Source organism: Sciurus vulgaris, assembly GCF_902686455.1.
Source record: "Sciurus vulgaris genome assembly, chromosome: 5".
In the NCBI taxonomy this organism is placed as follows: domain Eukaryota; kingdom Metazoa; phylum Chordata; class Mammalia; order Rodentia; family Sciuridae; genus Sciurus; species Sciurus vulgaris.
Genome location: NC_136465.1, coordinates 2,685,362 through 2,708,971, shown reverse-complemented (window position 1 = coordinate 2,708,971; position 23,610 = coordinate 2,685,362). Strand labels below are relative to the sequence as shown.

General features: G+C 46.9%; 1 protein-coding gene across 1 annotated transcript in view; it reads left to right on the top strand.

Moving 5' to 3' along the window:
* Positions 1 to 23,610, top strand: part of LOC306662305 (CUB and sushi domain-containing protein 1-like) — a gene marked incomplete at both ends in the record, with an annotated part of 367,327 nt that overhangs the window by 201,037 nt on the left and 142,680 nt on the right. Inside the window, one exon of the mRNA XM_079141802.1 lies at positions 7,508 to 7,620. Coding sequence (XP_078997928.1) covers positions 7,508 to 7,620 — 113 coding nt within the window. The remainder of the gene's footprint in view (positions 1 to 7,507; positions 7,621 to 23,610) is intronic.

The window sequence follows — 23,610 nt, the reverse complement described above, 5'->3', positions numbered from 1 at the left end:
CAAGTTGGCACAGGTGTGTGTCAGCACATCGAGATGTTCACTAAAACATCGGAGACCCATTTCAGACTCCTTCACTTACTCCAAGACTAAGGGGAAACTCTTGCCCTGCCCTAAAGAATACATATCACTCAAAGAACATGGGAGAGGAAAAGGGTCTGTGACTCAGGAATACAGGGACGCCGGGCATTTTTGTCTTCATCATCAGATTTGGAGTACTAGCTGTACACTGACTACAGGAATTTTTGTGTCCACAGACGCTGCCTTTGTTTCTTAAATAAGACAGGCTTTGAATGCTCCCCAAAGCCAGTGCCAACCACTAGCTCTTTTGAATGTTCGAGAATCATCCAAGGCAAAGGGTGTTTTCTCCTGTGGAACCTCTGATGCCTGTCTCTGCAGAAAGCAAGGACCCAGGATAGGGCACAGAGTGGAGCATCAGAAGCAGGTGGCTGGGATCCAGATCGGGGCCTGCCAAGCACGATCTTAACACCCTGTCTGGCGTGCAGCTTCCTGGCAGCACTGAATCCTGGGGAGGTGCTAGCTGGCACTCTGCAGTTGAGCAGAGGAGAAGCCGGCCTCTGCCTCAAGCCCTGTCTGCTTGGCCTCCATCTTCTGCCTCTCCAGTGTTCTGGAGGCCAAAGGACTTCCCTGGGGAAATGCTGCCAGCACGGGCTGGGCGCCTCTCCTGGCACTCCTCGTCCGTCCAGCTGGTGCCCCGGCCAGAGTTCTGAGAGGTGCCTTGGCATTCAGTCCTTAAGCCTCAGCAGGCAGAGTTGTCACACTGTCCCCAAATGCTCCGCTCCTCCTGCCCTCTGGCTCAATCCCTGAGCCTCACTTCAGGGCATTTCCATGTTCTCTCAAAGGCGTCTGAGTTGGAGTCCTGCCTCATCTCCAAGGAAGTCTGCCGCTCTCCTCCTGCTGCCCCATCAGGAGCCTCCTCCTGGGCTGCCTGAGCCTGCACCACTCTTTCGGCTGCACAGATACTCGTGTTAACAGAGGAAGTGCCGATCTGCCCCGCCCACACTCGTGTCTGGAGGCCCGGTGCTGGGATGCGACAAGACTGCGCAGCATCCTCTTGAGTTGTGGGTTTTGTGACCTGGAGGGTCACTGCTGCCTTAGGAGCGTGCATTCTGAGCAAAAGCAGAGTGAGCATTTAAAAGGGATTCATGGAGCAGCAGGGAGCCTGAGTCCTGCAGGGGGATGGGTCCACCAGAGGGCCTGAGGGCTCGCGGCCTGGGGCAGAGCCACCCCTGTCCCAACACCAACAGTGGGAGAGGTACTCGATCACCAGGGAAGCACCTGTGCAGAGCAGAGCGAGTGGTGTGGAGGGCGTTTCTGGGCCAGGTGAGAAGCAGGCTCCTTGAACTGAAGTCAGAATAGGCTGGACATTGGTCAGGGTGGCTAGGCACAAGCCCCAGGGAGTCCACTGGATCCACATTCAGTGTGGACAGATCCTCAGAGTGGGGCAGGGTATGCAGGGAGCCGGGGCCTCCTGCAAGGGCCATGGCGCTGCCCACATCTAGTGCTCCGCTCCAGCTGTGCCCCACTCCAGTGCTGGCGGGGAGAGGGCCGACCCAGCCGTTCACCACTTGCTCTCACCTGGCTCCGCAACAGGAGGGGTAGGACGTGGCCATGCTCACTGAGCACTGGCACCTGGGAGATTGGTGTGAGCCTGTCTAATTCACCGTAGCTATTTGCCCAGTGTAGACTGAGCACCCATCCTGTGCTCTTTACAAATGCTGGGAGATGGGGAGGGCACAGGCTTCAAGTTCACAGGGAGCATCACCATCAAACAGTCACACAAATAACTACGCCATGGTCGCTCGTGAAATACCTGCAGGGGAAGGTCCAGGAGGCCTGGAGAGCACAGAGCACAGGGGGCCTCACTGGGAGGCCAGGCCAGGCTTCCCTGAGCAGACACCATAACGTGGGTGTGACCAAGACCCTGGAGCAGGAAGTGAGGGGGCGTGGCTGGCAGCTGGAAGGGCCACGGTCTCCAGGGCAGCAGGAAGGATGGGATGGAGAGAAGGGTGGGGTGGAGTGTACTGCCAAGGCTGCACAGGGGCCATCCTGGACGGAGGGCAGCTGCAGGCTATGTGGACATACTGAGGAGGCCACAGGTGGAGGCTGAGGTCCTGAGAGGGCAAGTGCAGCCACTGGTGTGGACGAGTGGTGGAGGAAAGTGAGTTAAGGAAAGAGGGAAGCGGGGAAAGGGCCACACCGAGAGGAGAGGAGCCTAACAGGAAGCCCCTCACCTCAGGCAAGGCTGTCCCCACAGAAACCTTCTGTGGCGTTTAAAGGTACCCCGAGTGGTCTCCCGTTTTGTGCCGTCCTTACTGATGACATTCTTCCCAAAAGAACAGCATGGGGTTTGGACTTCCAAAACTATGCATGAATACACAAGTGTGTGTGTGAATGTGCGTGTCTACTGGCAGGTGTGTACGGGTAAAAGCTCGGGTGTGTGTACACTCAGCTCTGTCCATGTTCTCCAGGGTCAGGACCAACTTCCACTCACTGTTACATCCCTCCATGTCTGAAGTGAGGCTTGGCCTGGTGGTAGAAACACAAGTCTGCTTCCTAAGAGTTGATTTCACTCTAATATGGAGGACATCCCGTGGGAGGTGACATTTCAGGAACTCTCTGTCTGATCAGAGTATTCTATTTAATTTTAATAAAAGAGATGCATGAGACACTGCTTTGTGAGCCATCTCAATCCTGTGTCCACAAGAACACAGGAGGAAACCCTGTGTTTTCCATGAGACAGTCACCCCAGATTGACAGCAGTCAGCCTCTGAAGTAATGGATTTCCTGAACTCTTCAGTCTCCTGAGGGAGTAGAGAGGATTTCAAGTCTGCCTTAATAGGACTGATACTTTCTGGCTTCTTACGCATCATAAAAAGGCTCATCTGCAGAGGAATCCCTGTGATTTCTATGATGAGTTTCTAAAAATACAAGTAATCTGGTGTCACATCAGAGAAGTGCTCAAACAGACCGATTTCACAAATTTTAGCATTCCCAACTGTATTTTAGGAAATCATCTTAAGTTGACTCTTTGTTTATCAAGTTCCACAAGTGAACCTGTGGCAGGGGCTGTGGACTTGCCCACAGTGAGGCCACGGGAGGCCAGGCAAGGGGTCAGCCAGCGGAGTGTGATCGATCGGCTCCTGAATTCACAGGCAGTCTGTCTGGTGACGGTGGGACAGACTGGCCCGTGCCATCCTGGCTCAGAGCAGGTCGTCTGAAGCTGGAGGAGCCCCTTGAGTCCCGCGTTTACTTTTTCTCAGCAGAAGCTGAACCCTCTTGAGTCTTTTGAAGGAAAAGGAATCCGCCAGTGGGTTAAGTGGCTGCATTGGGCATTCATGAGCAAAGAGTGAAGGGCCAGCTCCCGGGCTGCCCTGCCAGATGGCACGGCGCTCCCCCTGCGGGGCGGTATGGACATCCTGGCCCGCCTTGTGGTGGACAGGAAAGTCTGGCAGCCACCCTGGGTGCTTTCCCTGGCGCACCTCTCACCACCTGCACTCAGCACGAGCCCAGTATCCATGTCCCAGAGGCCACCTTCTTCCCCAGGTGATCATCCTGCTTCTATATTTGAGGACAGGCAGTTGTGAGCCCATGTGCAAAGACACAGATAGATACCTGCCCTGATGTCTTCTCTTCTCCTAAGAATGTCTGCTTAGAATGTCACCTCACTCTTCATATCAGTTACCAAATGTTGACCCATAACCTCACTTCCAAAAGCATTTATTTATTAAAAAACCAAATTCAGTAGATGTAAAGGAATATATGCAAGTTCCTGAGTTCAATCTCAGCACCAAAATTAAAGAGGAAAAGAAAGAAGTAGGAAAACGACTGTAGAGGACTTCTCAGAAACTCAGTCAACGCTGTGGATCTTCCACCACGGAGAGCCACAGACGGTTTCAACTGCACTGATAGTGCAAGATTGTTTACAGATATCCAGGAATGAAATGTCCTACCGTATTTCCTTTCCTGCAGGACTGTCCAAGAATGAAAAACAGGGTGTACTTATTGAAAGATCGTATCTGGGCCTTTTGCTTGTGTTGTCTGAAGCCACTGTGTGGAAGGATGTCGGTGCGTAAAAAGCTGCACCTACCTCATCCATACACCGATGCATACACACAGATTAGCTGCTCATCTTCCACTGCCCCAAGACAGCTCTCGTGGGACCCTAAACCCCGCCGTCAGAGGGCAGTGGGGTCTGTGGCCCTCCCAGCCTCTCCAGGTGCCTGTCTTGCCCACCAGCAGTGCTGTGGAGACCTGCCCCGCTCTCTTTCTTCATAGGCTCCTCTCCCAAGTCTCCCTGCTTTTGACTCCTTTTTAGCTTCCAGGGTCACTGGCTTATACTGGGCCCACAAAGATCCAGAATGATCTTTTGCCTGTCGGGACTGCGGGTGAGGTGTGGTGCTCATGGGGAGGGCATCTGGGTCTCAGCCTGTGGGCAGCTCTGAGGCCATTGTTCTGCCTGCCACGGAGGACTGCAGTGAGCTCTTCACCTCCAAGTCTTATTTGAATCATCCAAGGGCTGAGCGAGTCCCCGAATCGTCTCCTGTTTGCACACGGATCAACCTCCTTTAAACTGGTTTGCAGTGAAAGAACAACTCACCTCAGAGATGACCTTTGAGTTGAACCATAGCCATACCCTTAACTCCGCCCTCTGGACAATGACCAGGAAACCCACCACTTTAAGGTGAGGCCTTGTCTAGAGCGAGTCTAGACACCCCACCCCCAAGTGGACACCATTGTTTGTTAAATCACAAGCAACATCAAGAAACACATCTACTTTGGAGTAAGACTCATTTGCACAGCTTGACTCCAACATGGAAAATGAATTATCTAGTCGTTAAAGTCCTCACGCGGGACTCCAGACAGAAGGAACCGCGAGAAGTTGAGCCTTTTTATTTTTGAAACTTTAATCTCATAGGTTGATATATACCATCTAAATTTCTCTCTACTCGGTAATTTTACAAATGTCCTTCATATTCCTAGGCAGGGGAATATGAATAGGCAACACGCTATTGCCCCTGGGCTTAGCCCACAGGCTAAGAATGAGTTTTTACATTGTTGAGTTGGTATAAAAACATTTAAAAGAGTAATAAATATTTTGTGACACAGAAAATCGATATGAAACTCAGGTGTCACTGTCTACAAGAGTCGTGGAACCCAGTCTCACCCATCACATGGCAGCTCTTGAATGGGTAGGGTAAAGCAGACCAGATACAACAGAGACCCTGTGAGTCAGGCCCTAATTAGTTAATTCACGTATTTATTTATTTGTGGCAGAACTGGGATGGAACCCAGCACCTTGCACATGCTAGACAAACTAGTACTGAGCCACATCCACAGCTCCGAACCTAACATACCCACTACTGGCCCTTTACAGAGAAACATTTGTTGACTGACACAAAACAGTCTATGGGCATTTGGAAATGCAGTTTAGGGAAGAGAGACTGCGTGTGTAAGCCTTGTTAGTGCACCCAGCTTTTGTGGTCAGAACCATTAAGAGTAATCTAATTGAGAAAACATGAATTTTAAAGCAACAACAGAATAGAAATTGATTTCAGTTATAAAACAGGTCAGTATGAAAGTGAAGCTGAGCTGGGTAGACGGGATTCTTAACTCTGGACTTGACTTTTCCTCTGGACATTGTTGGTGTGAGTCCAGGAGCCTTGGGACCAATAGAAAGAGTAACATAATCTCAATGGGGAAAAAGAAGATGCCTGTCTTAGAGTCAGCTTTGGCCATCTGTCGCTGTCATAGCAGGCAAATCCAGGAACTGGCAAGTCTGAGCACTGCTTCCTCTTGCAGATTCCTTCAAATAGTGGCATAAACACTGTTGCAATTGGTTACAGTCAAGGTTTGACTTTTAACTTTAAATGGATCCTGCACATTTAGAGACTGGCAGTGGAAATTGAGCACCCTGACATCAGAAAGCTTCACTACATGTCATTTGCTGCTGCTTTTCCTTCAGGTAATGGAATCACTAGGAAATGATCCCCACAGTTAAGCGGTTTCCAGCAAATCCTGTGCAGAGAAATGAGACACTGCTTGACCACACAAATCTGTGCTTCCAGACCCGTGCTTACAGGCACATGGTTCTCCAGGCTTCCACTAAAAGCAGACGGGTGAATCCTTTCCAGATCATCTACATTAATAGACATCATTGGGAAAATAGATTTGGCAATTGAGATGCAACGTGATTATATAGTGCACACCATGTCCCAGTTCCGTGGCGTAAACAATGTGTCCATTCACAGGGGCATCTGTGTGACCTCTTTTAGCTCCTCACACAGACCTTCAGGCCCACCCACAGTCAACCGACCACAGATGGGAAATGTTTTAAAATCTGCATCTGTCCTGAGCATGCATACGCTTTTATTTCTTGTCAGTATTGCCTAGATAATGCAGTACAACGATTATTTACATAGTATTTACATTTTCTTAGGCATCGTAAGTAACCTAGAGATGATTCAAACACAGGGCAGGTGTACATAGGCTGTGCACTTCCAGATAAAGGACTGGAGCAAATATGGGTTTTGTTGCCTATGGGGAGCCCCAGACCATGTGGATACCGAGGGGTGACTAGTTTTCACGTCCAGTTTATATGTGGGGAAACTAAGCCTCATAAACAAACCTCAGCTCTGAGGCCTCTGCCGGCATACAGCAGAGCCAGAACACCATCCGGGCTGGGGAACTGCAATCCAGGGATGCTCCAGCCCTGGTCCCGCCCAGTGCATCCCTTGTTCTTCCCACGTGCAGGGCCAAGATTCCCTGCGAGGCCTTTCTTCCCCTGCAAGCATGGGACATTGTCCGGAAGGGCTCCAGTGTCTGACAGCTCAACTGGATGTGTGGAGAGGGCTGGATATTCTAAACAGCTACAGAGATGGATCATATCTCCTTTTTAAAAGATTAATGCACTACTTTAGTAAAACATAATTGTATTCCATTTCAGATCTCTTCGACAGTTCTTGTCATCCATCTTCTAAATGATGCCTTCCTGGTGTCAGGGGGAGAGGCCTGGGCTGCGATTCTGCAGATGGAGTGTGGGAAACATAGCCCACTACCATGCATGATAAACAGTGTGTTGAGCCGACTCTAAATTAATAGAATTGCTGAGTGTCCAGATGGAGAAAGGCAGATTTTTATCATTTGCCTCTTCCTTTTATCTTTAATGATTCATTGTGATCAAGGTCCTGAGGAAACAAAATGAGATCAAAAGAAAACCTTCTCGTGTGTTCATCCTGAACAAGGAAGACTCAAAATGTCAAATATTTTTGAAAGCTTTTATTTAATCAGGGGTAAATATAGCATTTACATTTGGACAAAGATAAAGCTATCCAATTCATTTTAAGATTTAAAGGCAACTAATATATGACCTCTGTTTTAACCATCTCAAAAAAGAATGTCAGAACCCTCTTTCGAGATAGGTTTTAGAAGTAGGACATGTCCTCTGTTAGTTAACAAGGGAGACCTTTCTCCTCTTTCTCTTTTGCAGGCTCACTGGCATGAACCTTCCCTCTCCTGTTATCAGTAGCAAGAACTGGCTGCGGCTTCATTTCACGTCCGACAGCAACCATCGGCGCAAAGGGTTCAATGCTCAGTTTCAAGGTAAGAATGCTCCAGCTTGAAAGGAAAAAAAAAAAAATATATATATATATATATATTTATATGTATATGTGTTCGTGTGTGTATGTATATATATACACATATATATAAAACAGAGGAAATGGTTGTCCTTTCTAATCCTAAAAATTTTAGGATCTTGCTAAAGATGCTAAAAGAGATGTAAATAAAATTGAAAGCACTTTCCCACTGTCTTAAGAGCAGTTAAGCTTGGAAATTTTATAGGCAGCAACCAGCAACTCTATAGTAAATCTTTAGGACTAAGATGGTATACAGTGTAGTTTCTTATTTTGTTGAAAGTGTTGCTAAATTTTAATCAATAAATATGTATTGGCATTAATTTTAACGACTTAAACCTAACCAGGAAATATCCAGATTGGCCTGGATATTGTCTTCATTCACATGCCAAGAGTGGTATTGCAGACACACAGATGCGTCATAATCTCACTTTAGCCTAAAGAAGTCTTCACACTGCCTTCCTGCTCCACACCCTTCTGCCGAGCCGATCAGCCTCACCTCCAGCCCTGAGGAATGGAGCTATCTGTCTGTAGGCTGAGACGCCTCAAACCATGAGCCACAAAATAAAATTTCCTCTTCTAATTGTTCTTGTCAGGTCTTTCAGCCACTGCACCAAAAAAGTTGACTGAAAAATAAAAGTTATGCCAAGAGACATCATAGTTATTTTTCTGACTTGAGAGGGAAGAAATGTCATTAAGGAAGGGAAGATACCAGGGACTCTCTGTTGCCAACTCGAGAACAAGACTGCAGGCACCAGAGAGCAGGGGACAAGGCACTGGCTTAGGGTGGCAGGGGCCCCTCTCAGAGTCCCCACCAGTCACCCAAAGACCACCTCTCTGCTGACCCTCCTGGCATTTCAAGCTGGAGGCTCAAGGTCACCCATGCCAAGGGTGAATGGTGATGTCCTGTTAAATGAGGGCCAAGCTGATGGAAAGATGGCAGGTGCACGGAGCTGGAGACAGTGGGCTGTTCTGAGTCCTCCCCTTGATCCGAGCCAAGAGCAGATCCAGGAAGCCTCACCCCACTGTGCACTCCTTCCTACTGACACATTAACAGGGGCACCTGCTGTTGGCACTACCAGCACATGGCAAAGAGAGAAGATTCGGTTGGTGGATGTTCTAGATACCAGTAGGACAGGCAGTGAAAAGTTACACAAAGGTGTTGAGGTGCCATTATCCTGTCCTGCAAATCCTCCTCTGCCAGAGAACCTGAGTCCTGATTGATTGATGGATTGTCATAGGGAAGGGAACATTTAAAAGTCTGCATTTCTGTGCTTGCTGCCTCTTCACGCTAGGGTAGCTGCACTTCCTCTTAAGACTGTGAAGGCGTAAGCCCATGCCACCTGGAGTACAGGACCCTCGGTCACCCAGGTTCCTGGGGGAATCCTCGGGGGCTCCCACCTGCCAGTGCAGCTGCGGGTGGTTTCTCTGGAAGAGGTGCTGTTTTGTTATCCAGGAGCGTGATGCCTCCAGGGAATGTATGGCTTCTACAAACAAAGAGCACATTCTTTGTTTGTTTGTTTTGTTTTGCTGTCTTTTTTATGGCTGGTTCTGTTGAGCTCTACCGGACAGCAGAGTGCACGTTGACTCGTTGACTCGCACCAGATGGGGCTCAGCTTTCCCTTCCCTGGGGTTCACAATGCACAGTCGCCTCCTCTTCACCTTCATCTGCTCCATACAATGTTCTTTCCTCTCTTTCTTACACTGTGGAGTGCATCACCTCGCTCCTTACTCTCTGGGTCACATTGCTTCGACTTTCCCTCTTGGACCTTGTCCTCAGGTCATGCCAAGAGCAGGATGCGGAGGCTGACAGGGATGCTGCTCTGCCGTTGCCGTTCCTAGAAACGTTCACTTCAAAATGGCACAAGAACAAACGGAGCCGCCAGATATGTTAGCAACGTCTGCTGTACCTGTCAGGGTCTCACTGAAGGATGGAGTCATGAGGGTGTATTATTTCTCTAAATCAGCTGAGAGTTGAGCCCAGTCTTTATATGTTGCCTTCACCATTAATTACAATTAAATAACTGCCTTGTTAGCATAATCCATCATCTAGACTTTTGTGATGTCTACAAGATGAATTTTTAAAAATTATATTAATCTTGAACTGTGAAGGCCTCTCTACTCCTAAATGGGCATCTATGTGTTGGGTTCCAATATTATAGATGTTCACCTGGCTAGTCATAAAAAATTCAGTTTTCACAGGTTGAAGTTCCCATTGATTTCTGTAATGGATAAATCATTTTGAAGGAAAGTGTTTGTAATAAAGTTCCCATTTAAATTGGGAACAACCTGTCTCATGAATCAGGAGGAAACCTGATAGTGACTTTAAACCTTGTATTGGGACAAATAATTAGCTTGCTCTGTAGGTGATAGTTCTGCATAAGTATTGGTTTTCTTTCTTAATGAAATGAAAGACTTAATACAAAATGAAGACTTTCTTGCTATTTAAAACACATCTGGGTAATTGTGAGCTCAGTGTCCCCAGGTTTAGCCTAAGTTGGAGAAAACCTAAGCGTTCCCCTTCTCCAACGCTGGCATCTTCTTCCGTTGGTTGAGTGTCTGGAACTGACCTAAGAGGAAAGAGACCCAGTGCTGAGGCATGTGTCCGTCTTTCCCTCTGGAACAATAGCTGTGCAGTAGCAAGAATCATATCTGGAGCCAGAAGGTGCTTCAGTGGAACTGGAAAGGAGGAACCAAGTGCTTAGACTCCTCCTGAGGCCCTAAAACCCCTGGTCTACAGAACCGGGGGCAGGCTGGACTTGCCCTCTGGCAGAGGACCTCACCCACACCTTCCATGGAGAGGGTATTAGATAGGATGGTCAGCACACAGAGTAGTTTTCAATCACATAACTTAGCAAAACCTAATCTTATACCCTCTAAATTATTCCTAAAACCACTTAATCTACATAGAAAATTGCTTTTAATAAATATAATTTCATTCAAATCAGATATACATAATCACTTTCCCCAAATATCTACTTTAATTTCTCAAAGAAGAAATCCTTGCCAAGTGCCAACTTAAGTACTTTAGTATTTTAAAAAGGAGACCCATCTCTGTGTTGCAATCTACCGACTTGTGGCCTCAGTCTGGGTAAATACCTATCCTTGGCCAGTACCTTTCCGACCTGTGTTTCCTCCTCTTACTCCATAAGGTTAGTGATGCCTACCTCACAGGATCATTTCAGAGGCCATGGAAATGAAGCAACAGTGTGGCAAGTGCTTTGTCCACAGCCGGGCAGGCCTGTCCTGGTCTCAGCCCCTTACAGGCCAGTCACTAACACAGGCGGCTAACAATGCAGAGAACTCAAAGTGGCTTCCTTTTACAAGGTTGGAGGACATCTGGACTGGTGACCTGCTTGGAGAGAGGTTGTCCTGTGGAGTTAAACATGCCTTCCCTGCACCCAGTGTGTGCTCAGAGAAATGAGCACGGGTGTGGGGGACCAGGGAAGAGGCCTGAGCATGGATGGTAGCAGAGTTGGCTTCACCACCGGCCTGTGCGGACAATGGGACACTGAATACAGAGAGGAAGGACACGCTGCCTTCAGATTCGGGAATCTGAAAAGCTGTTGGCATGGAGGCCTTTGGCACTAAGAGTCCTTTATTCTGTAAATACCATACTTCAGAAAAAATGTTTTCCAACAAGTCTTCATCAACATATCTTTTCAAAAAAATGACAAACTACCATATTTCATTGTTTAATTGTAGGGGGAAGAAAACAATTGTGTAGGTATTACTTTAAAAAGCATTTACTACAAAACCACCTGGTGCAGGATCAGGATGCATGGAACACGCATGAAATTTGTCACTACGGTGGCCATGATGATGTGGTGACAGATGTACTTTGAATTCTCTTGCAAATGGGGCCAGACAAAAGTGTTCCCCAGGGAACATGGAGACATCCTGGAACGTCAGAACAGGAAGAGGCCATATCTCAGCGCACAGGAAGGGGACAGGGGAAGGGGTGTGGCCCCACCGCAGGCTTGGGAAAGGCAGAGGCAGCATGTGGACTGGCATCCGGTCCCCTCTGTTCTGTCCCCTCCACTCTGCTTTCCCAACTGCCTGGCTCTGTCCCTCCACCATGCCCATTCAGAGGACCTTCCCGTGGCAAGAAGGGACGTGTTATTTTTCCAAAATAGGAAACCCCATTGCAAGGAGCAACACTTGAAGATGTCCAAATTCACTCAGAACTCATTTTCTCAGATAGATCTGTTCCAAGAAAACTGGTGCCAGCAGGGTGTAGTCATGATGGAGGGATTGGCAGAAATATCAAGCCTGTAGCAGGAAGTGCTGAGGAGAGGCCAGTGTGCTCGACTGAGGTGGAGTTGGACTTCTGTGAGGGACCTGAGCACAGGCACAAGGAGGGCCCGGGAAGAAAGCAAGCCCGGAGACACTGGGCGTGGCCAGGGGCCTCCTCTGTAGCCACAGGTCGCCCCTGCCTGGGCTCAGACGCCTGGAACTGAGGACATCTCTGCCACCTCCGTGGCTTTCCTATGGGCTCAGATGTGGGCTGAAGGTTGGTGTCCTGGTCCAGATCCAGCAATTAGCGGACCCATGGAGGCACGAGGCCCTGATTCAAGGCCCACCTCTGCTGTATCTAATTCTCAGTGGCCTGTTCCATGAAACCGCAATGACAATGACCCCCTGTGGACAAGGTGAAGGCCACAGAGAGAATATCGTGAAGCCTCTAGGGGCCTAGAAATCCCTGGCCTCCCATACACTCAGCTTTCAGTCTCAGCAGGGGAAATGCTGCTTCTCATGGGTTCCCTCCTAGGCCCTTCTAAGAGGGAGCTGGTGGCTTGAGGTGACCAAGGACAGAGCAAAGTATGTGGAGAACGTGAGCCCAAGGCTCTGCTCAGGAAGAGCCCCTGGGCTGGAAGTGGTGTGTCTCAGGGAAAGTCCTGGGGCCCCGGGCACACGTGGAGTGGGGGTGTCTATGGGCCTCAGGGTGTGGCATGAGAGAGCAGGTGTCTGCGTTCTGTTCTGACCGGGTCACTGGAGCTGCCCTGGACTGCCATCCCGTAAACTAATTGCCCCATTGATGGCGTAAGGCATTCGTGTAAATTAAAAACTGCTCTCCCGCTTGTTCACCTCCTCCTCCAGGTGACCTGGCTCCGTGGAGGTGGGGGGCCCATCACAGTGCTGGCAGATCACATGCTCTGCTTACCAGGTGGAGCACACACCTGAGCCAAGGGCCACTCGGCAGACCACAGGGTCCCTGCCGGCGGCTGTGTGAATCTTAAGGTCCCTTTGCTTTAATTGTGCTCTGGCCTCCAATCTCCACCTCCTGCCCCTGCAGCCTGGGCTGGCTGTGTGCCGAGGATTCCTTAGACCCTCCCATCCTCCTTGCCAGAGAGGGTGACTGGGTGCTGGGGTTTTCTTTTTTACTTTTGTCTGTAAGGATATTAAGTAACCATAATGATAAAAGTTCACTCTGAACAGTTTTATGGTGTGAACTGAGGATTGGACAGTGAATGAGCCTAAGTTTTTGACTGGATAGTGGGGTGATTTCTTAGTGATATTAAAACAGGAGAATGCACTTTTTAAGAGAAGTATGCCGTCTCATTCACTAGAGATGTTAAAGTAACAAAGAGAATGCCCCCTGACCCAGCAGACGGAGGAATAAATGAGCTTTTGCATGTGTGCCAGACTTTTGATTTAAGTCAATGCATTTATGCGTATTGATTTATTTAAAGGTTATATGTTTTAAATATGAGCTCACAGCAAATGCTTACTGTTATACATAAAGCCACTCAAACTGAACCCTTCCTTTCTCTAAACTGCTGAGTGGGGCTGACATGGCTGACTTGGGAGCCAACCATGTTAGGACATGGCAGCTATTTAAAGCAGATTAATGTTTGGCAACAGCAGGTAGATGCTGAGTTCTTAAGCGTGAAGAATAAGGAAAGCTTAGGAGGGTTATAAATCCCTGCTGAATTACTTTTCTGCGGTTTGTATTTATGTAATATTAAGGCAGAGGCTCTTCTGCCTTTCAGTTCACCACCTTTAAACCTGCCATTCTGAAGGTCCCCTCTCCCACTGGCAACAAATCCAGCCCCATCTGTGGACGTGCTAATTGTTCCTATCTACTTCTTGCAGGCAGCCTGTGCCTGGGGACTTAAAGCCCCAGAGTGTGCACTGTGCACAGGAGGAGGCTGTCCAGCGGGCTGTTGGCATCCCAGAGGGACCCTGGTGGCAGCCTGGCATTTCCTCCATGGGTCTCAGGTTCTGGGTCAGGCAGTTGCCGCAGGGCAGGCCCCCCAGCGCGGCCCCAGGTGCAGCTGCAGGGAACCCTCGTGGGTGTGTCTTCAAAAGTGCAAGTGGTATTGCTTGTTCTCTTACTATCTGGGTCAGGGCCCGAGTGTCGAACAGGGAAGCCGCCGCCTGATGTGTGGAGTGACCTGGGATGGAGCAGCTCACTTCACCGTTCCAGGTGGCCCGCTTCTAGCCAGCCCTGGGTCCCTTGTTGAGGACAGCGGCAGGGGTCGAGGCCAGGGGTGGCAGAAAGATGAGCATGGCCCAGAACTGTGGTTTCCAGACGTGGACAAGTTTAGTTTTACACACAGGCAGCCTAGCTCCCTCCATGTGCTTCCGATTGTGAGAAACATGCACTAGTCCAAACCCAACGGGCCCCGAGACACAGCACACAACAACAACTAGAGCAGCAGCCGCAGCAGCAACAACACATGAGGCCTTCATGATGGGGTGTCCGGGGAGCAGGCGCACCCCGGCACGCTTCCAGGTCCCTCCCCGCGCCTCCCTGGCTGAGTACTATGGGGAGCACAATCTTCCCCAGGCCACCTAGGTTTACTGTCACCAACTGGGTTATTTAAAGAAATGCACCTCTATGGCTCCCACCTCCCTCTGTTCCCTTCTGGCTGGAGAGGCCTCTTGGACTGAGGGCCTTGGGCAGCCCGGCCCCTCCCGGTCGCGGGCCTGCTGTCTGTCTAGGGGCTGTGGGTTTCCCACAGGCAGAGTCACCTGCTTGTAGCCCTCCACTCTGCTCTCCCTCCTGCTGCCTTCCTTACATCCCAGTTTTACATGTAAGGCTAAATTCTGGGTTCTCAAAATGGACCACCTTGCCTTTCTCACAGGATCACTGCACACTTGCATTTCTCCGCTCAGCGTCCTTCGCCACCACCAGTTTCCAGGGAGAGTTCCAGGGGCCCTTTCTTCTGCTGAGGTCAGACTGACTGGAGTTTCCACAGGCTGTGCACTGCTGGGATGCTGGTCTGCACGGCAGACTAGGACACTCTGGACCCCTGTGCAGCTGGGGGTTCTCCTCCCCAAGGGTCTCTGTGACCCTGTACCTTGACCCAGGAGACACAGCAGAGCCCCGTGCAGCCCGAGGATTCCCTTGCAGGCCGCACGCCCCCAGGACACAGATCCAGGGCGGTGGCTCAGCTTGTGCGTCTGGGCTGGCTGTTAGACTTTTGAATTTCATGCAGCAGACGGTTAACAGTCATTGTCAGACAGCCTGAGCGCCCCACCCCAGGGTTCGAGATCCTCCTTTAGAAAGTCTCCAATGTGTCCTCGGAAGCCTGAGAGAGCAGGCTCCAGACTAGCAGCTGCTGTCAGACCTGCCCAGCTCCAGTGAGCAACGTATGTTAAGGTCACCCAGAACACGTCCCAGAGTGTGCTCTGTGACGGCACGTATCAGAGGCAAGGCTGGATTCCATGAGACGGGCAGCAAGACGGGGGATGTTCTGCCTTGTCAAGAAACTTGCCCATTTTGTTGGCCTGTGTCCTGAGTCACGACTCTCCATTTCTTAGCTTGGCGTAACTGAACTTAAAGACTTTTCCTAGTCAAATTCTCTCATGTCCCCATCCCCCATGTATCTGGTAAACCTGGGTTCCAGGTCTGGTCATTGCTTGTCTGCTCAGAAATCAGGTCAGTAGAAGAGGACAGGCGAAGGGCATCGCAGGACCGAGTTGCCACAAGCGCCTCCCCAAGTCCTCAAGTGGGCCACTTCCTGCCAGCGTCTGATGACAGATGGGGTGAAGTTTTACCCAGATTTCCACCAATGAAGTGCACCTCACACGGCAGTTTGCTTTACAGTCCTCGGGGGCAGATTAATTCCTGCCTGTCTGTGATATGCATTGTCTGACTTCAGGATTAACTGTTCGCTGACTGAATAACCTACATTATTCCATGAGTCTAGTGCAGATTACTTTTGAGATCATAAAAAATAATAATATCTTAGAACTTAAATCTTTCTGTCACTTTTATATAAAAGTGGAGTAGTTTTGGTACAGCCAACTTTTAAAACTAAAAGCGGGGCTAAGAAGGCAGAGCGCCTCTACGGGACAGCAATTCCCTCCTCTGTGGTCCACTAGGACTTCCGAATCAGCTCCCGAGTCCCAGGACTGAGTCCTCTGCACAGGTGGCCAACAGGGTGACTGAGATCTTTACTAAGAAGATAAACTTATCTTTCCAAAACTTCTGTGTGTTTTTAAGAACACCCTCTTGTGTTACAGTTTGCTTAATTAACAATCATTCTCACAAGTTGGATGTGACATGAACACTCTATTGGAATGACTGAAATAATTCACATTTTTGAAAAAGCACTTGCTATAGAGAACAAAATAATATCAAACGTAAATGTTGTAAAAGAAATGTATTTGTTGGATTTCTCACCTTGAGACAGAGAAGCAGGTTGTGAATGGTTGTTTTTCACAAATTCCTTTGGATTGCATTGATTGGTTCAGCGACACCCAGAAGTGCCCAGGAGAATTTTAATTATGGATGTACTGAAGTCTAATGGAATTCTGACTTTAGCTTTTCTTACTTTTAGAGGAAATGCCAGAGTGCATGAAGACAGCCATCGGTGCTGTTTACCTTGCAGATTCTTCAACCGCTCCTTCCCAAATCTCCCTAATGTAAAACCATCTGCTTTATTTGTCACTAATAAAACTAAATCTTTAAGCGTCGTATCCTCTGGGCTCAGCTGGCTGTGAGTGCTACGACTCTGGTCATTCTGAGTCCCAGCCTATAGCTTCAGACTAACACTCACCCCTTCAGGGCTCTTTCAGCAGCGCCCATTCCAAACCCTTGTGTGAGCTGCAGTCTTCTTTGCTGGGAAATCCCATTTCACACCATTTCTTCTGAAACAAAGTTCTAATTTGGATGATTCCTTACGGACTACTGTGCAGGTGGTTTCCTTAGCCTGCAGCCTGAAGCTGAGCAGGGGCGGCGATGTTCTCGGCAACAGTGCCCATGGAATCGGGGCAGACGCCTCTCTGCTGCATGCTGGTTAGGCTTAAATGACAGGTATTGAAATTACCAGAGGGGAAAACCCATTGAAGTTTTATAAATTCTCCCTTTTTCTGGGTATATTAAAGGATTGATGTTGCCTTCTTTGTTCCCCTAGAAATTGAGTCAGGTTTTATAGATGATGAACATAAACTTTGTAGAAATATAAAGTCATGCTCAAAAAAGATTAGTTTAAAAAACAGCTCTGGGAAAACACATATATAATAAATCCCATTTCAAATAACTCCAATGGAAACATCTCTATGCAATGAACACAAAGCCTTGTATTCCTTCTCCCATAGCAGAGCCTTAACCCTTTATTACAGAGAGTCCAGGATGCAACGTCTCACATTTTGCTCTCTCCAAAAGGAGCACCATTTGTCTGGCAGTGTGTTGTCTTGCTTTGTGGCACATAAATGCTGCCACACCGACAGCATTTTCCAGGTGTGATGAAGGACTGCAATTGTAGGTGTCATCTGTTGGCTTCTGTTGCTGCCTTATAATTAATTGTGCATAAGAGTAGGCTCTATTCTGACACGTTCACCACGCACGTGGCCGCGTGGCCAGGTCTCCTCCCAGGGCCTCCATCTTCTTGATCTGATTTGAGACAGTTCTCTCTCCCAGGTGACGAAACCCTCTCTTGGGGTCACCTGTTCCTCCTCACTGCCTGTCCCAGCCCCAGGCCCAGCATGGCCTTCTCTACCTTCTGCTGAGCGCTGGTCCCGAGGCTGAGGATCCCAGGCGTGCGGGAGAAAGTGGAGGAAAGGCAAGAGGAGGGCACTGGTGGGGGAGGTGAGAGTCGAATGAGCTCCTAAAAGTGGTGTAAGCGAGATGTAATCCGTGCAGCGTTACCTGCACCGTGCCTCTGCAGAGGAGTTCAACCAGGAAAGAACTGCAGACTCAGAGTGCTCAGCACACGCATCATTTTAAACTACACAAAAAATCAGTTACCAAAATTCTAAGCATTTACAGACTGAATTAGCATTTTTTGTGTGTAAATCAAAATTTTAATTATATATTTTAAGTTTTAAATATAGTGTCTTGTGGTTTTTTTATATCATTTATTTTATATTTTTTTAAAAACTGATGAACCATATAACATAGGAAAATAAAGAATAAACACATTCCCCCAATCCCAAACTTAAAGTAATCCCAAACTTACTGTTAGTACTCTCAAATACTCTATACGTTTAATTTTATTTGAATACAAGTTTTTTTTTTCTTTTTTCCTTTTTATTTGTTCTTTTGAGGTATACATGGCAATAGACTGTGTTTTGACATATTATCCATACATGGAGTATAACTTTTCCTAATTAGGATCTTATTCTCGCAGTTGAACGTGATGTGGAATTTCACTGGTCATGTATTCATGTTTGCACATGGAAAAGTTATGCTAGATTCATTCTACTGAACTATTCCCGTCCCCTCTCCCTTCCTTTCATTCCCTTTGTCTAATCCATGGACTTCTTTTCTTCCCCATCCTCCCTTGTTATGTGTTAGCATCAACATATCAGAGAGAATATTCCGCCTTTGTTTTTTTGGGATTGGCTTATTTCACTTAGCATGATATTCTCCAGTTTCATCCATTTATGGGCAAATGCCATAATTTCTTTCTACTTTAAGGCTGAGTAATATTCCATTGTGTATATGTACCATATTATCTTTATCCATTCATCTGTGAAACGGCATCTAGGTGGGTTCCACAGCTTCGCTATTGTGAATTGAGCTGCTATGAACATTGATGTGTCTGCATCACTATAGTTTGCTGATTTTAAGTCCTTTAGGTATAAACTGGGAGAGGAGAGGGGTAACTGGGTTCAATGGTGATTCCATTCCAAGTTTTCTGAGGAATCTCCATCCTGCTTTCCAGAGTGGCTATACCAATCTGCAATCCCACCAGCAATGTATGAGTGTGTCTTTTTTCCCCACATGCTCACCAGCATTTATCATTTATGGTTACTTGTATTCTTAGTAATGGCCAGTGAATCGAAATTTTAAGAAAGCTATAGCTTGGGCAGAAGTTGCCAAGGCTGAGACCAGAACGCCCAGGGAAGAAACCAGGGAGGTGAATCACATTCCTCATGGATCCTGTCCAGGCCAGACAGAGTCAATGAAAATAGCTTTTCAAATCTGCAATGAACGCCTATCTAAATAAAAGATGAATTTATAAAGTAAACCATTCTGAAATTAAGCTTATGTCAGGTGAAACGTATAAAAAAAGAAAAGACAAAAGGCAAAAAAAAAAAAAAAGAAAGAAAGAAAATCCAGAGGCACTGCAGTGGGCGAGGGAGCTTGGGAGCCCTGGCCTGCAGCCTGAAGGTGTCCGCCCATGTGCGTGGGCTCCAGCCAGTGTCTGAGGGAAGATTGTCAAGGCCTTAAAGACTTTTAGGACATGAACCATTACTATAAGAAAATCTCAGGGACAAGCATCATTTGATAGTATCCACCTCAAATAGAGGAGTGATTCTGTGCTGTCAGCCAGTTGCCTGGCACCTTCCACACGCAGGTGGGGGGCGCTTCGTGCCAGTGGGAACCCATCTGCTTTACTCAGCTTTATCGCCACTGTGACCAAGACCTGATGAGGACAATGTGAAGGAGAAAATATATTATGTGGGGATCACGGTTTCAGTGACCTCAGTCCACAGAGAGTTGACTCCATTGATTGGGCCCCAGGTGATGCAGAACGTCATGGCAGAGGTGTGTGTCGGAGGAAAGCAGCTGGTGACACGGTGCCAGGAAGCAGATAGACTCCACTCTCCAGGCCCAGAGGCACGCCCCCGGTGACCCACTCCTCCAGCCACACCCCACCTGTCTAGTTACTACCCAGTTAATCCCTACAGGGGTTAGTGTGTGGATCAGGTGAATGCCCCATAACCCAATCAGTTCACCTCTAGCCCTCCCTGCATTGTCTCTCTGGGGTTTTGGGACACCTCACATCTAAACCATGATACCAACCCTGGATTTAGGGTTGACGACCATGATGTTACCTCTTCCAGGTGATACTTTTGACTCTAGAAGACCTGTCCTTACTGAGTCCTTACCTAAGGCCTGACTTCTCTTGTCCCCCTGATGATGATGAGTCCCCAGGAGTCTTCCATTCCTGTGATGCATGCACACAGGTCTGGAAGGGCAAGGCTCATTCACCTTCAGCAGAGGGACAGATCATTAAAGATCATCATGATCAAAATTTAGATTATATATTTGTTACATTTACCAACTTTAAATAATTTCCTCCCACATGTGAAAGAAACAAAACATGATAGCCACCATCATATTTTATTAAGAGAGTGCATAATGATAGCTATTATTATTGCCAGTCTATAATGTGAGAGAGCATAGCAAGATGTATTGAAATATGCAAAACGCTTCAGAATGTCTAAACCTGCTGTCTTCTTGCCAAGGTAAGAGCTCTTTCTTTAAGAGCTCTCTTATTTTTTAAGAAGGAAAAAAATCCACAAATATATGTAATTTATATTTGTTTGTTGAATTTGGAAAACATAAGGCATAAGCACGCATTTTCTCACACAGATTTGCTGAGAGGATTAATAAACAAAGGTGTATGTTAGAGTCCAAATAACAGCAGTGGCTAGAGACTCCAGCAGTAAAGTACATCAATGTCTGGAACTTGTAGGTAACCAAAAGGGAGACGTGGTTCATTTCCTCTTCATCAGTTTGTCACTACTTTCTCCTATAATCTGCGGGAAATTTAACTCTTTCTTATAACAATCTCCTCTGACTGACATCCACCTTTAATGCTAACAAATCATGTCAGAGGTGGAGAGAATTCTCGCCTTGGAGAGGTTAACCAAAGGCTGACAACACAAGAGGATTTGTGGTGGAAGCTTTACACAGTCTTCCTATTTTTGTCTTTTCTGATTGCCGATGATCTCATGCAAATACTGGATTTCAGGTGAATGCTGGCAGAGAATCTTTAATTAAATATCACTGCCTAAGTTTGGAAGTCAGAGATGAAGAGAAGAAATTGCAGTTGATTTTCCTGGACAGTGTAAAGAGATTGTTGGGACAACGAAAGTAGCTTAAGAAAAGCTTAGTAACTGAGAGGGCGTTTCAGTTGCAGCAGTTTGAGGTGACATACAGGCAATACACGATTCTGTGAAAGGAGGTGGCAAAAAGACACCATCAACAGTGTGAGCAAAAGATGTCAGGATAGAGGAAATTTGGCAAAAAAAAATTATGACATTTAAGTTTTTATTTTTAACTCTAACTCCAAATTAGTTCTGACTTCTTCGTTGTTAGAAGAATTTTTGAAATTGATGTTTTCCATGTGGAGGAATGAGATTCAGAGTGGAAGATAACTTCAGGAAAATTAGGTTTGTAGTCAGCCATCACTTTCTCCTGAAAGGAGACCTGTCATGGTACATCAGCAAGGTGAACCCAGCGGTGATCGTGACTACCGGGCTTCTCTGCAGAGAACAAAACATCCGTGGTCCTTTCTTTAGAAAGCCACTGTTTGTGATGAGGACAGAAAAGCCATTCATTAATGCACAGTTCTTGTTCCTATCTAATTTAATGTGAAAATACAATATGCGACTACTCTGATTACATAATCGTCTTACACAAATTAGCAATGACTGTCAAAGCCACTCTGAGCAGATTGAAGTCTCTTCTACTCACTTAACCTTAAGTGCTGAGTGCTAGCAGTCAGTCCTGGGAAGAAATGTCTCACATGAGCCCTTCACGTGGAGCCTTTGACCAGAAGAGCCCTGCTCATCCCCACCGAGGCGCCGCCTGCAGAGCTATCACAGAGCAGTCATCTGCATTGTTACCACCTTCAGGTGAGGGACGCAGGCAGAGGCAAGTTGACGTATTTGCTCAAAGTCACAGATAAAAAGTGATGAAGGTGAGTTGGAAACCAAGCAGGTATGGCCAACTGTGACCTCATCCACGTCTCCATCTGGAGAAGGGCTGGGAGGCCGGGTCACCAGTGCTGCCGGACGGCGGGGAGTGAGGCAGCCCGTGGTCCTGTGTGGCTGTGGACGGGCTGAGGGAGCCACCCCTGGTGAGGAGACACGCGGAAGTCAGCAGCTTCTCAGGTCCTAAGAAGGAGCATGGTTTGAAGGAGTCACATCAAAATCTCTGGACCAGGATGAAGGTAGTTCTAAGGAGAAACTTCACAGTATTTAGTGCCTACGTTAGGAAATAATTAAGATCAGAGCTGAAATGGATGAATTGAGAATAAAAAAATTTCACTGAACCAATGCAACAAAGGGTGTGTTGTTCGAAATGATAAACCCCTAGCCAAATCAACCAAAAAAGAGAGTCAAAGGACCAAGATCAATATGTACATTAAAAAGGAGATGTCACCACAGACACTTTTGAAATTCTGAGATCATAAGGAACTATTTTGAACTTACACTTCAATAAAGTGGAAAATCTAGAAGACACTGACAAATTTCTAGACACATACGACCTACCCAAATTGAACCAAGAAGATATACAGAACCCAAATAGACCAACTCAAGCAATGAAATTGAAGCAGCAATTTAAAGCCTTCCAAAAAGAAAAGTCCAGGACTAGATGGATTCTCAGCTGAGTTCTACCAGACCTTTAAGGAAGAACTGACATCAGCCTTGCTCAAATTATTCCATGAAATTGAAAGGGAAGTGACAGTCCCAAATACACTCTATGAAGCTAGTAGCACCCTGATAACAAAACCAGACAAAGATACATCTAGGAAAGAAAGCTACAGACCAGTAATCCTGATGAACATAGATGCAAAGATCCTTAATAAAACTATTAGTAAACTGCATTCAAAGACATCAAGAAGATAGTACATCATGATCAAGTGAGTTTCATCCCGAGGATGTACATTTGGTTCAACATATGTGAATCAATAAATGTAGTTCACCACTTAAACAGAACTAAGGACAAGAATCACAGAAAATATTGCAGAAAAGGCCTGAAAGCATTTCCTGTTAGAACAGAAACAAGACAAGGATGTCCACTCTCACCAGTCCTATTCAACATAGTACTTGGTACTCTAGTCAGAGCACCTGAACAAGAGGAGAAACTTGAAGAGGAGCACATAGGAAAAGAAGAGGTCAAATTAGTTCTGTTTGGTGATGACATGATCCCATATCTAGAAGATTCAGAAAATGCCGCCAAAAAACTTCTAGAGCTAATAAATAAATTCAACAACGGAGCAGGATACAGGATCAATATTAATAAATCAATGTTTCCTATACTCCAATAATGAATCTACTGAGAAATCGAGAATTCACAATAACCTCAAAAATAAATAAAATACATAGAAGCACATTAAATCTAAGAAAGGTGAAAGGGCCTCTACAATGAAAACTATATAACACTGGAATAAAAATTGAAGATCTTAGAAGATGATAAGACTTCCCATGTTCTAGAACAGCAAGAATTAATATTGTCAAAATGGCCATAATACCCAACATGATATACAGACTCAATGCAATTCCTATCAAAATACCAATACAGACTCATACATTGTTGATCAGACTGCAGATTAGTACAAACATGTTGAAAAGCAGTATGGAGAGTTCTCAAAAAGCTAGGAATAGAACCTGGTGAGGCAATCCAGCTATCCCACAGCTTGGTATTTATCCAAAATGGCGAACACCTGCATCCTATACTATATTGAGGTAGCCACCTCAATGTTTCTAGCAGCCCAATCCACAATAACCGAGTTATGGAACCAGTGCAGATGCCTGCCAACAG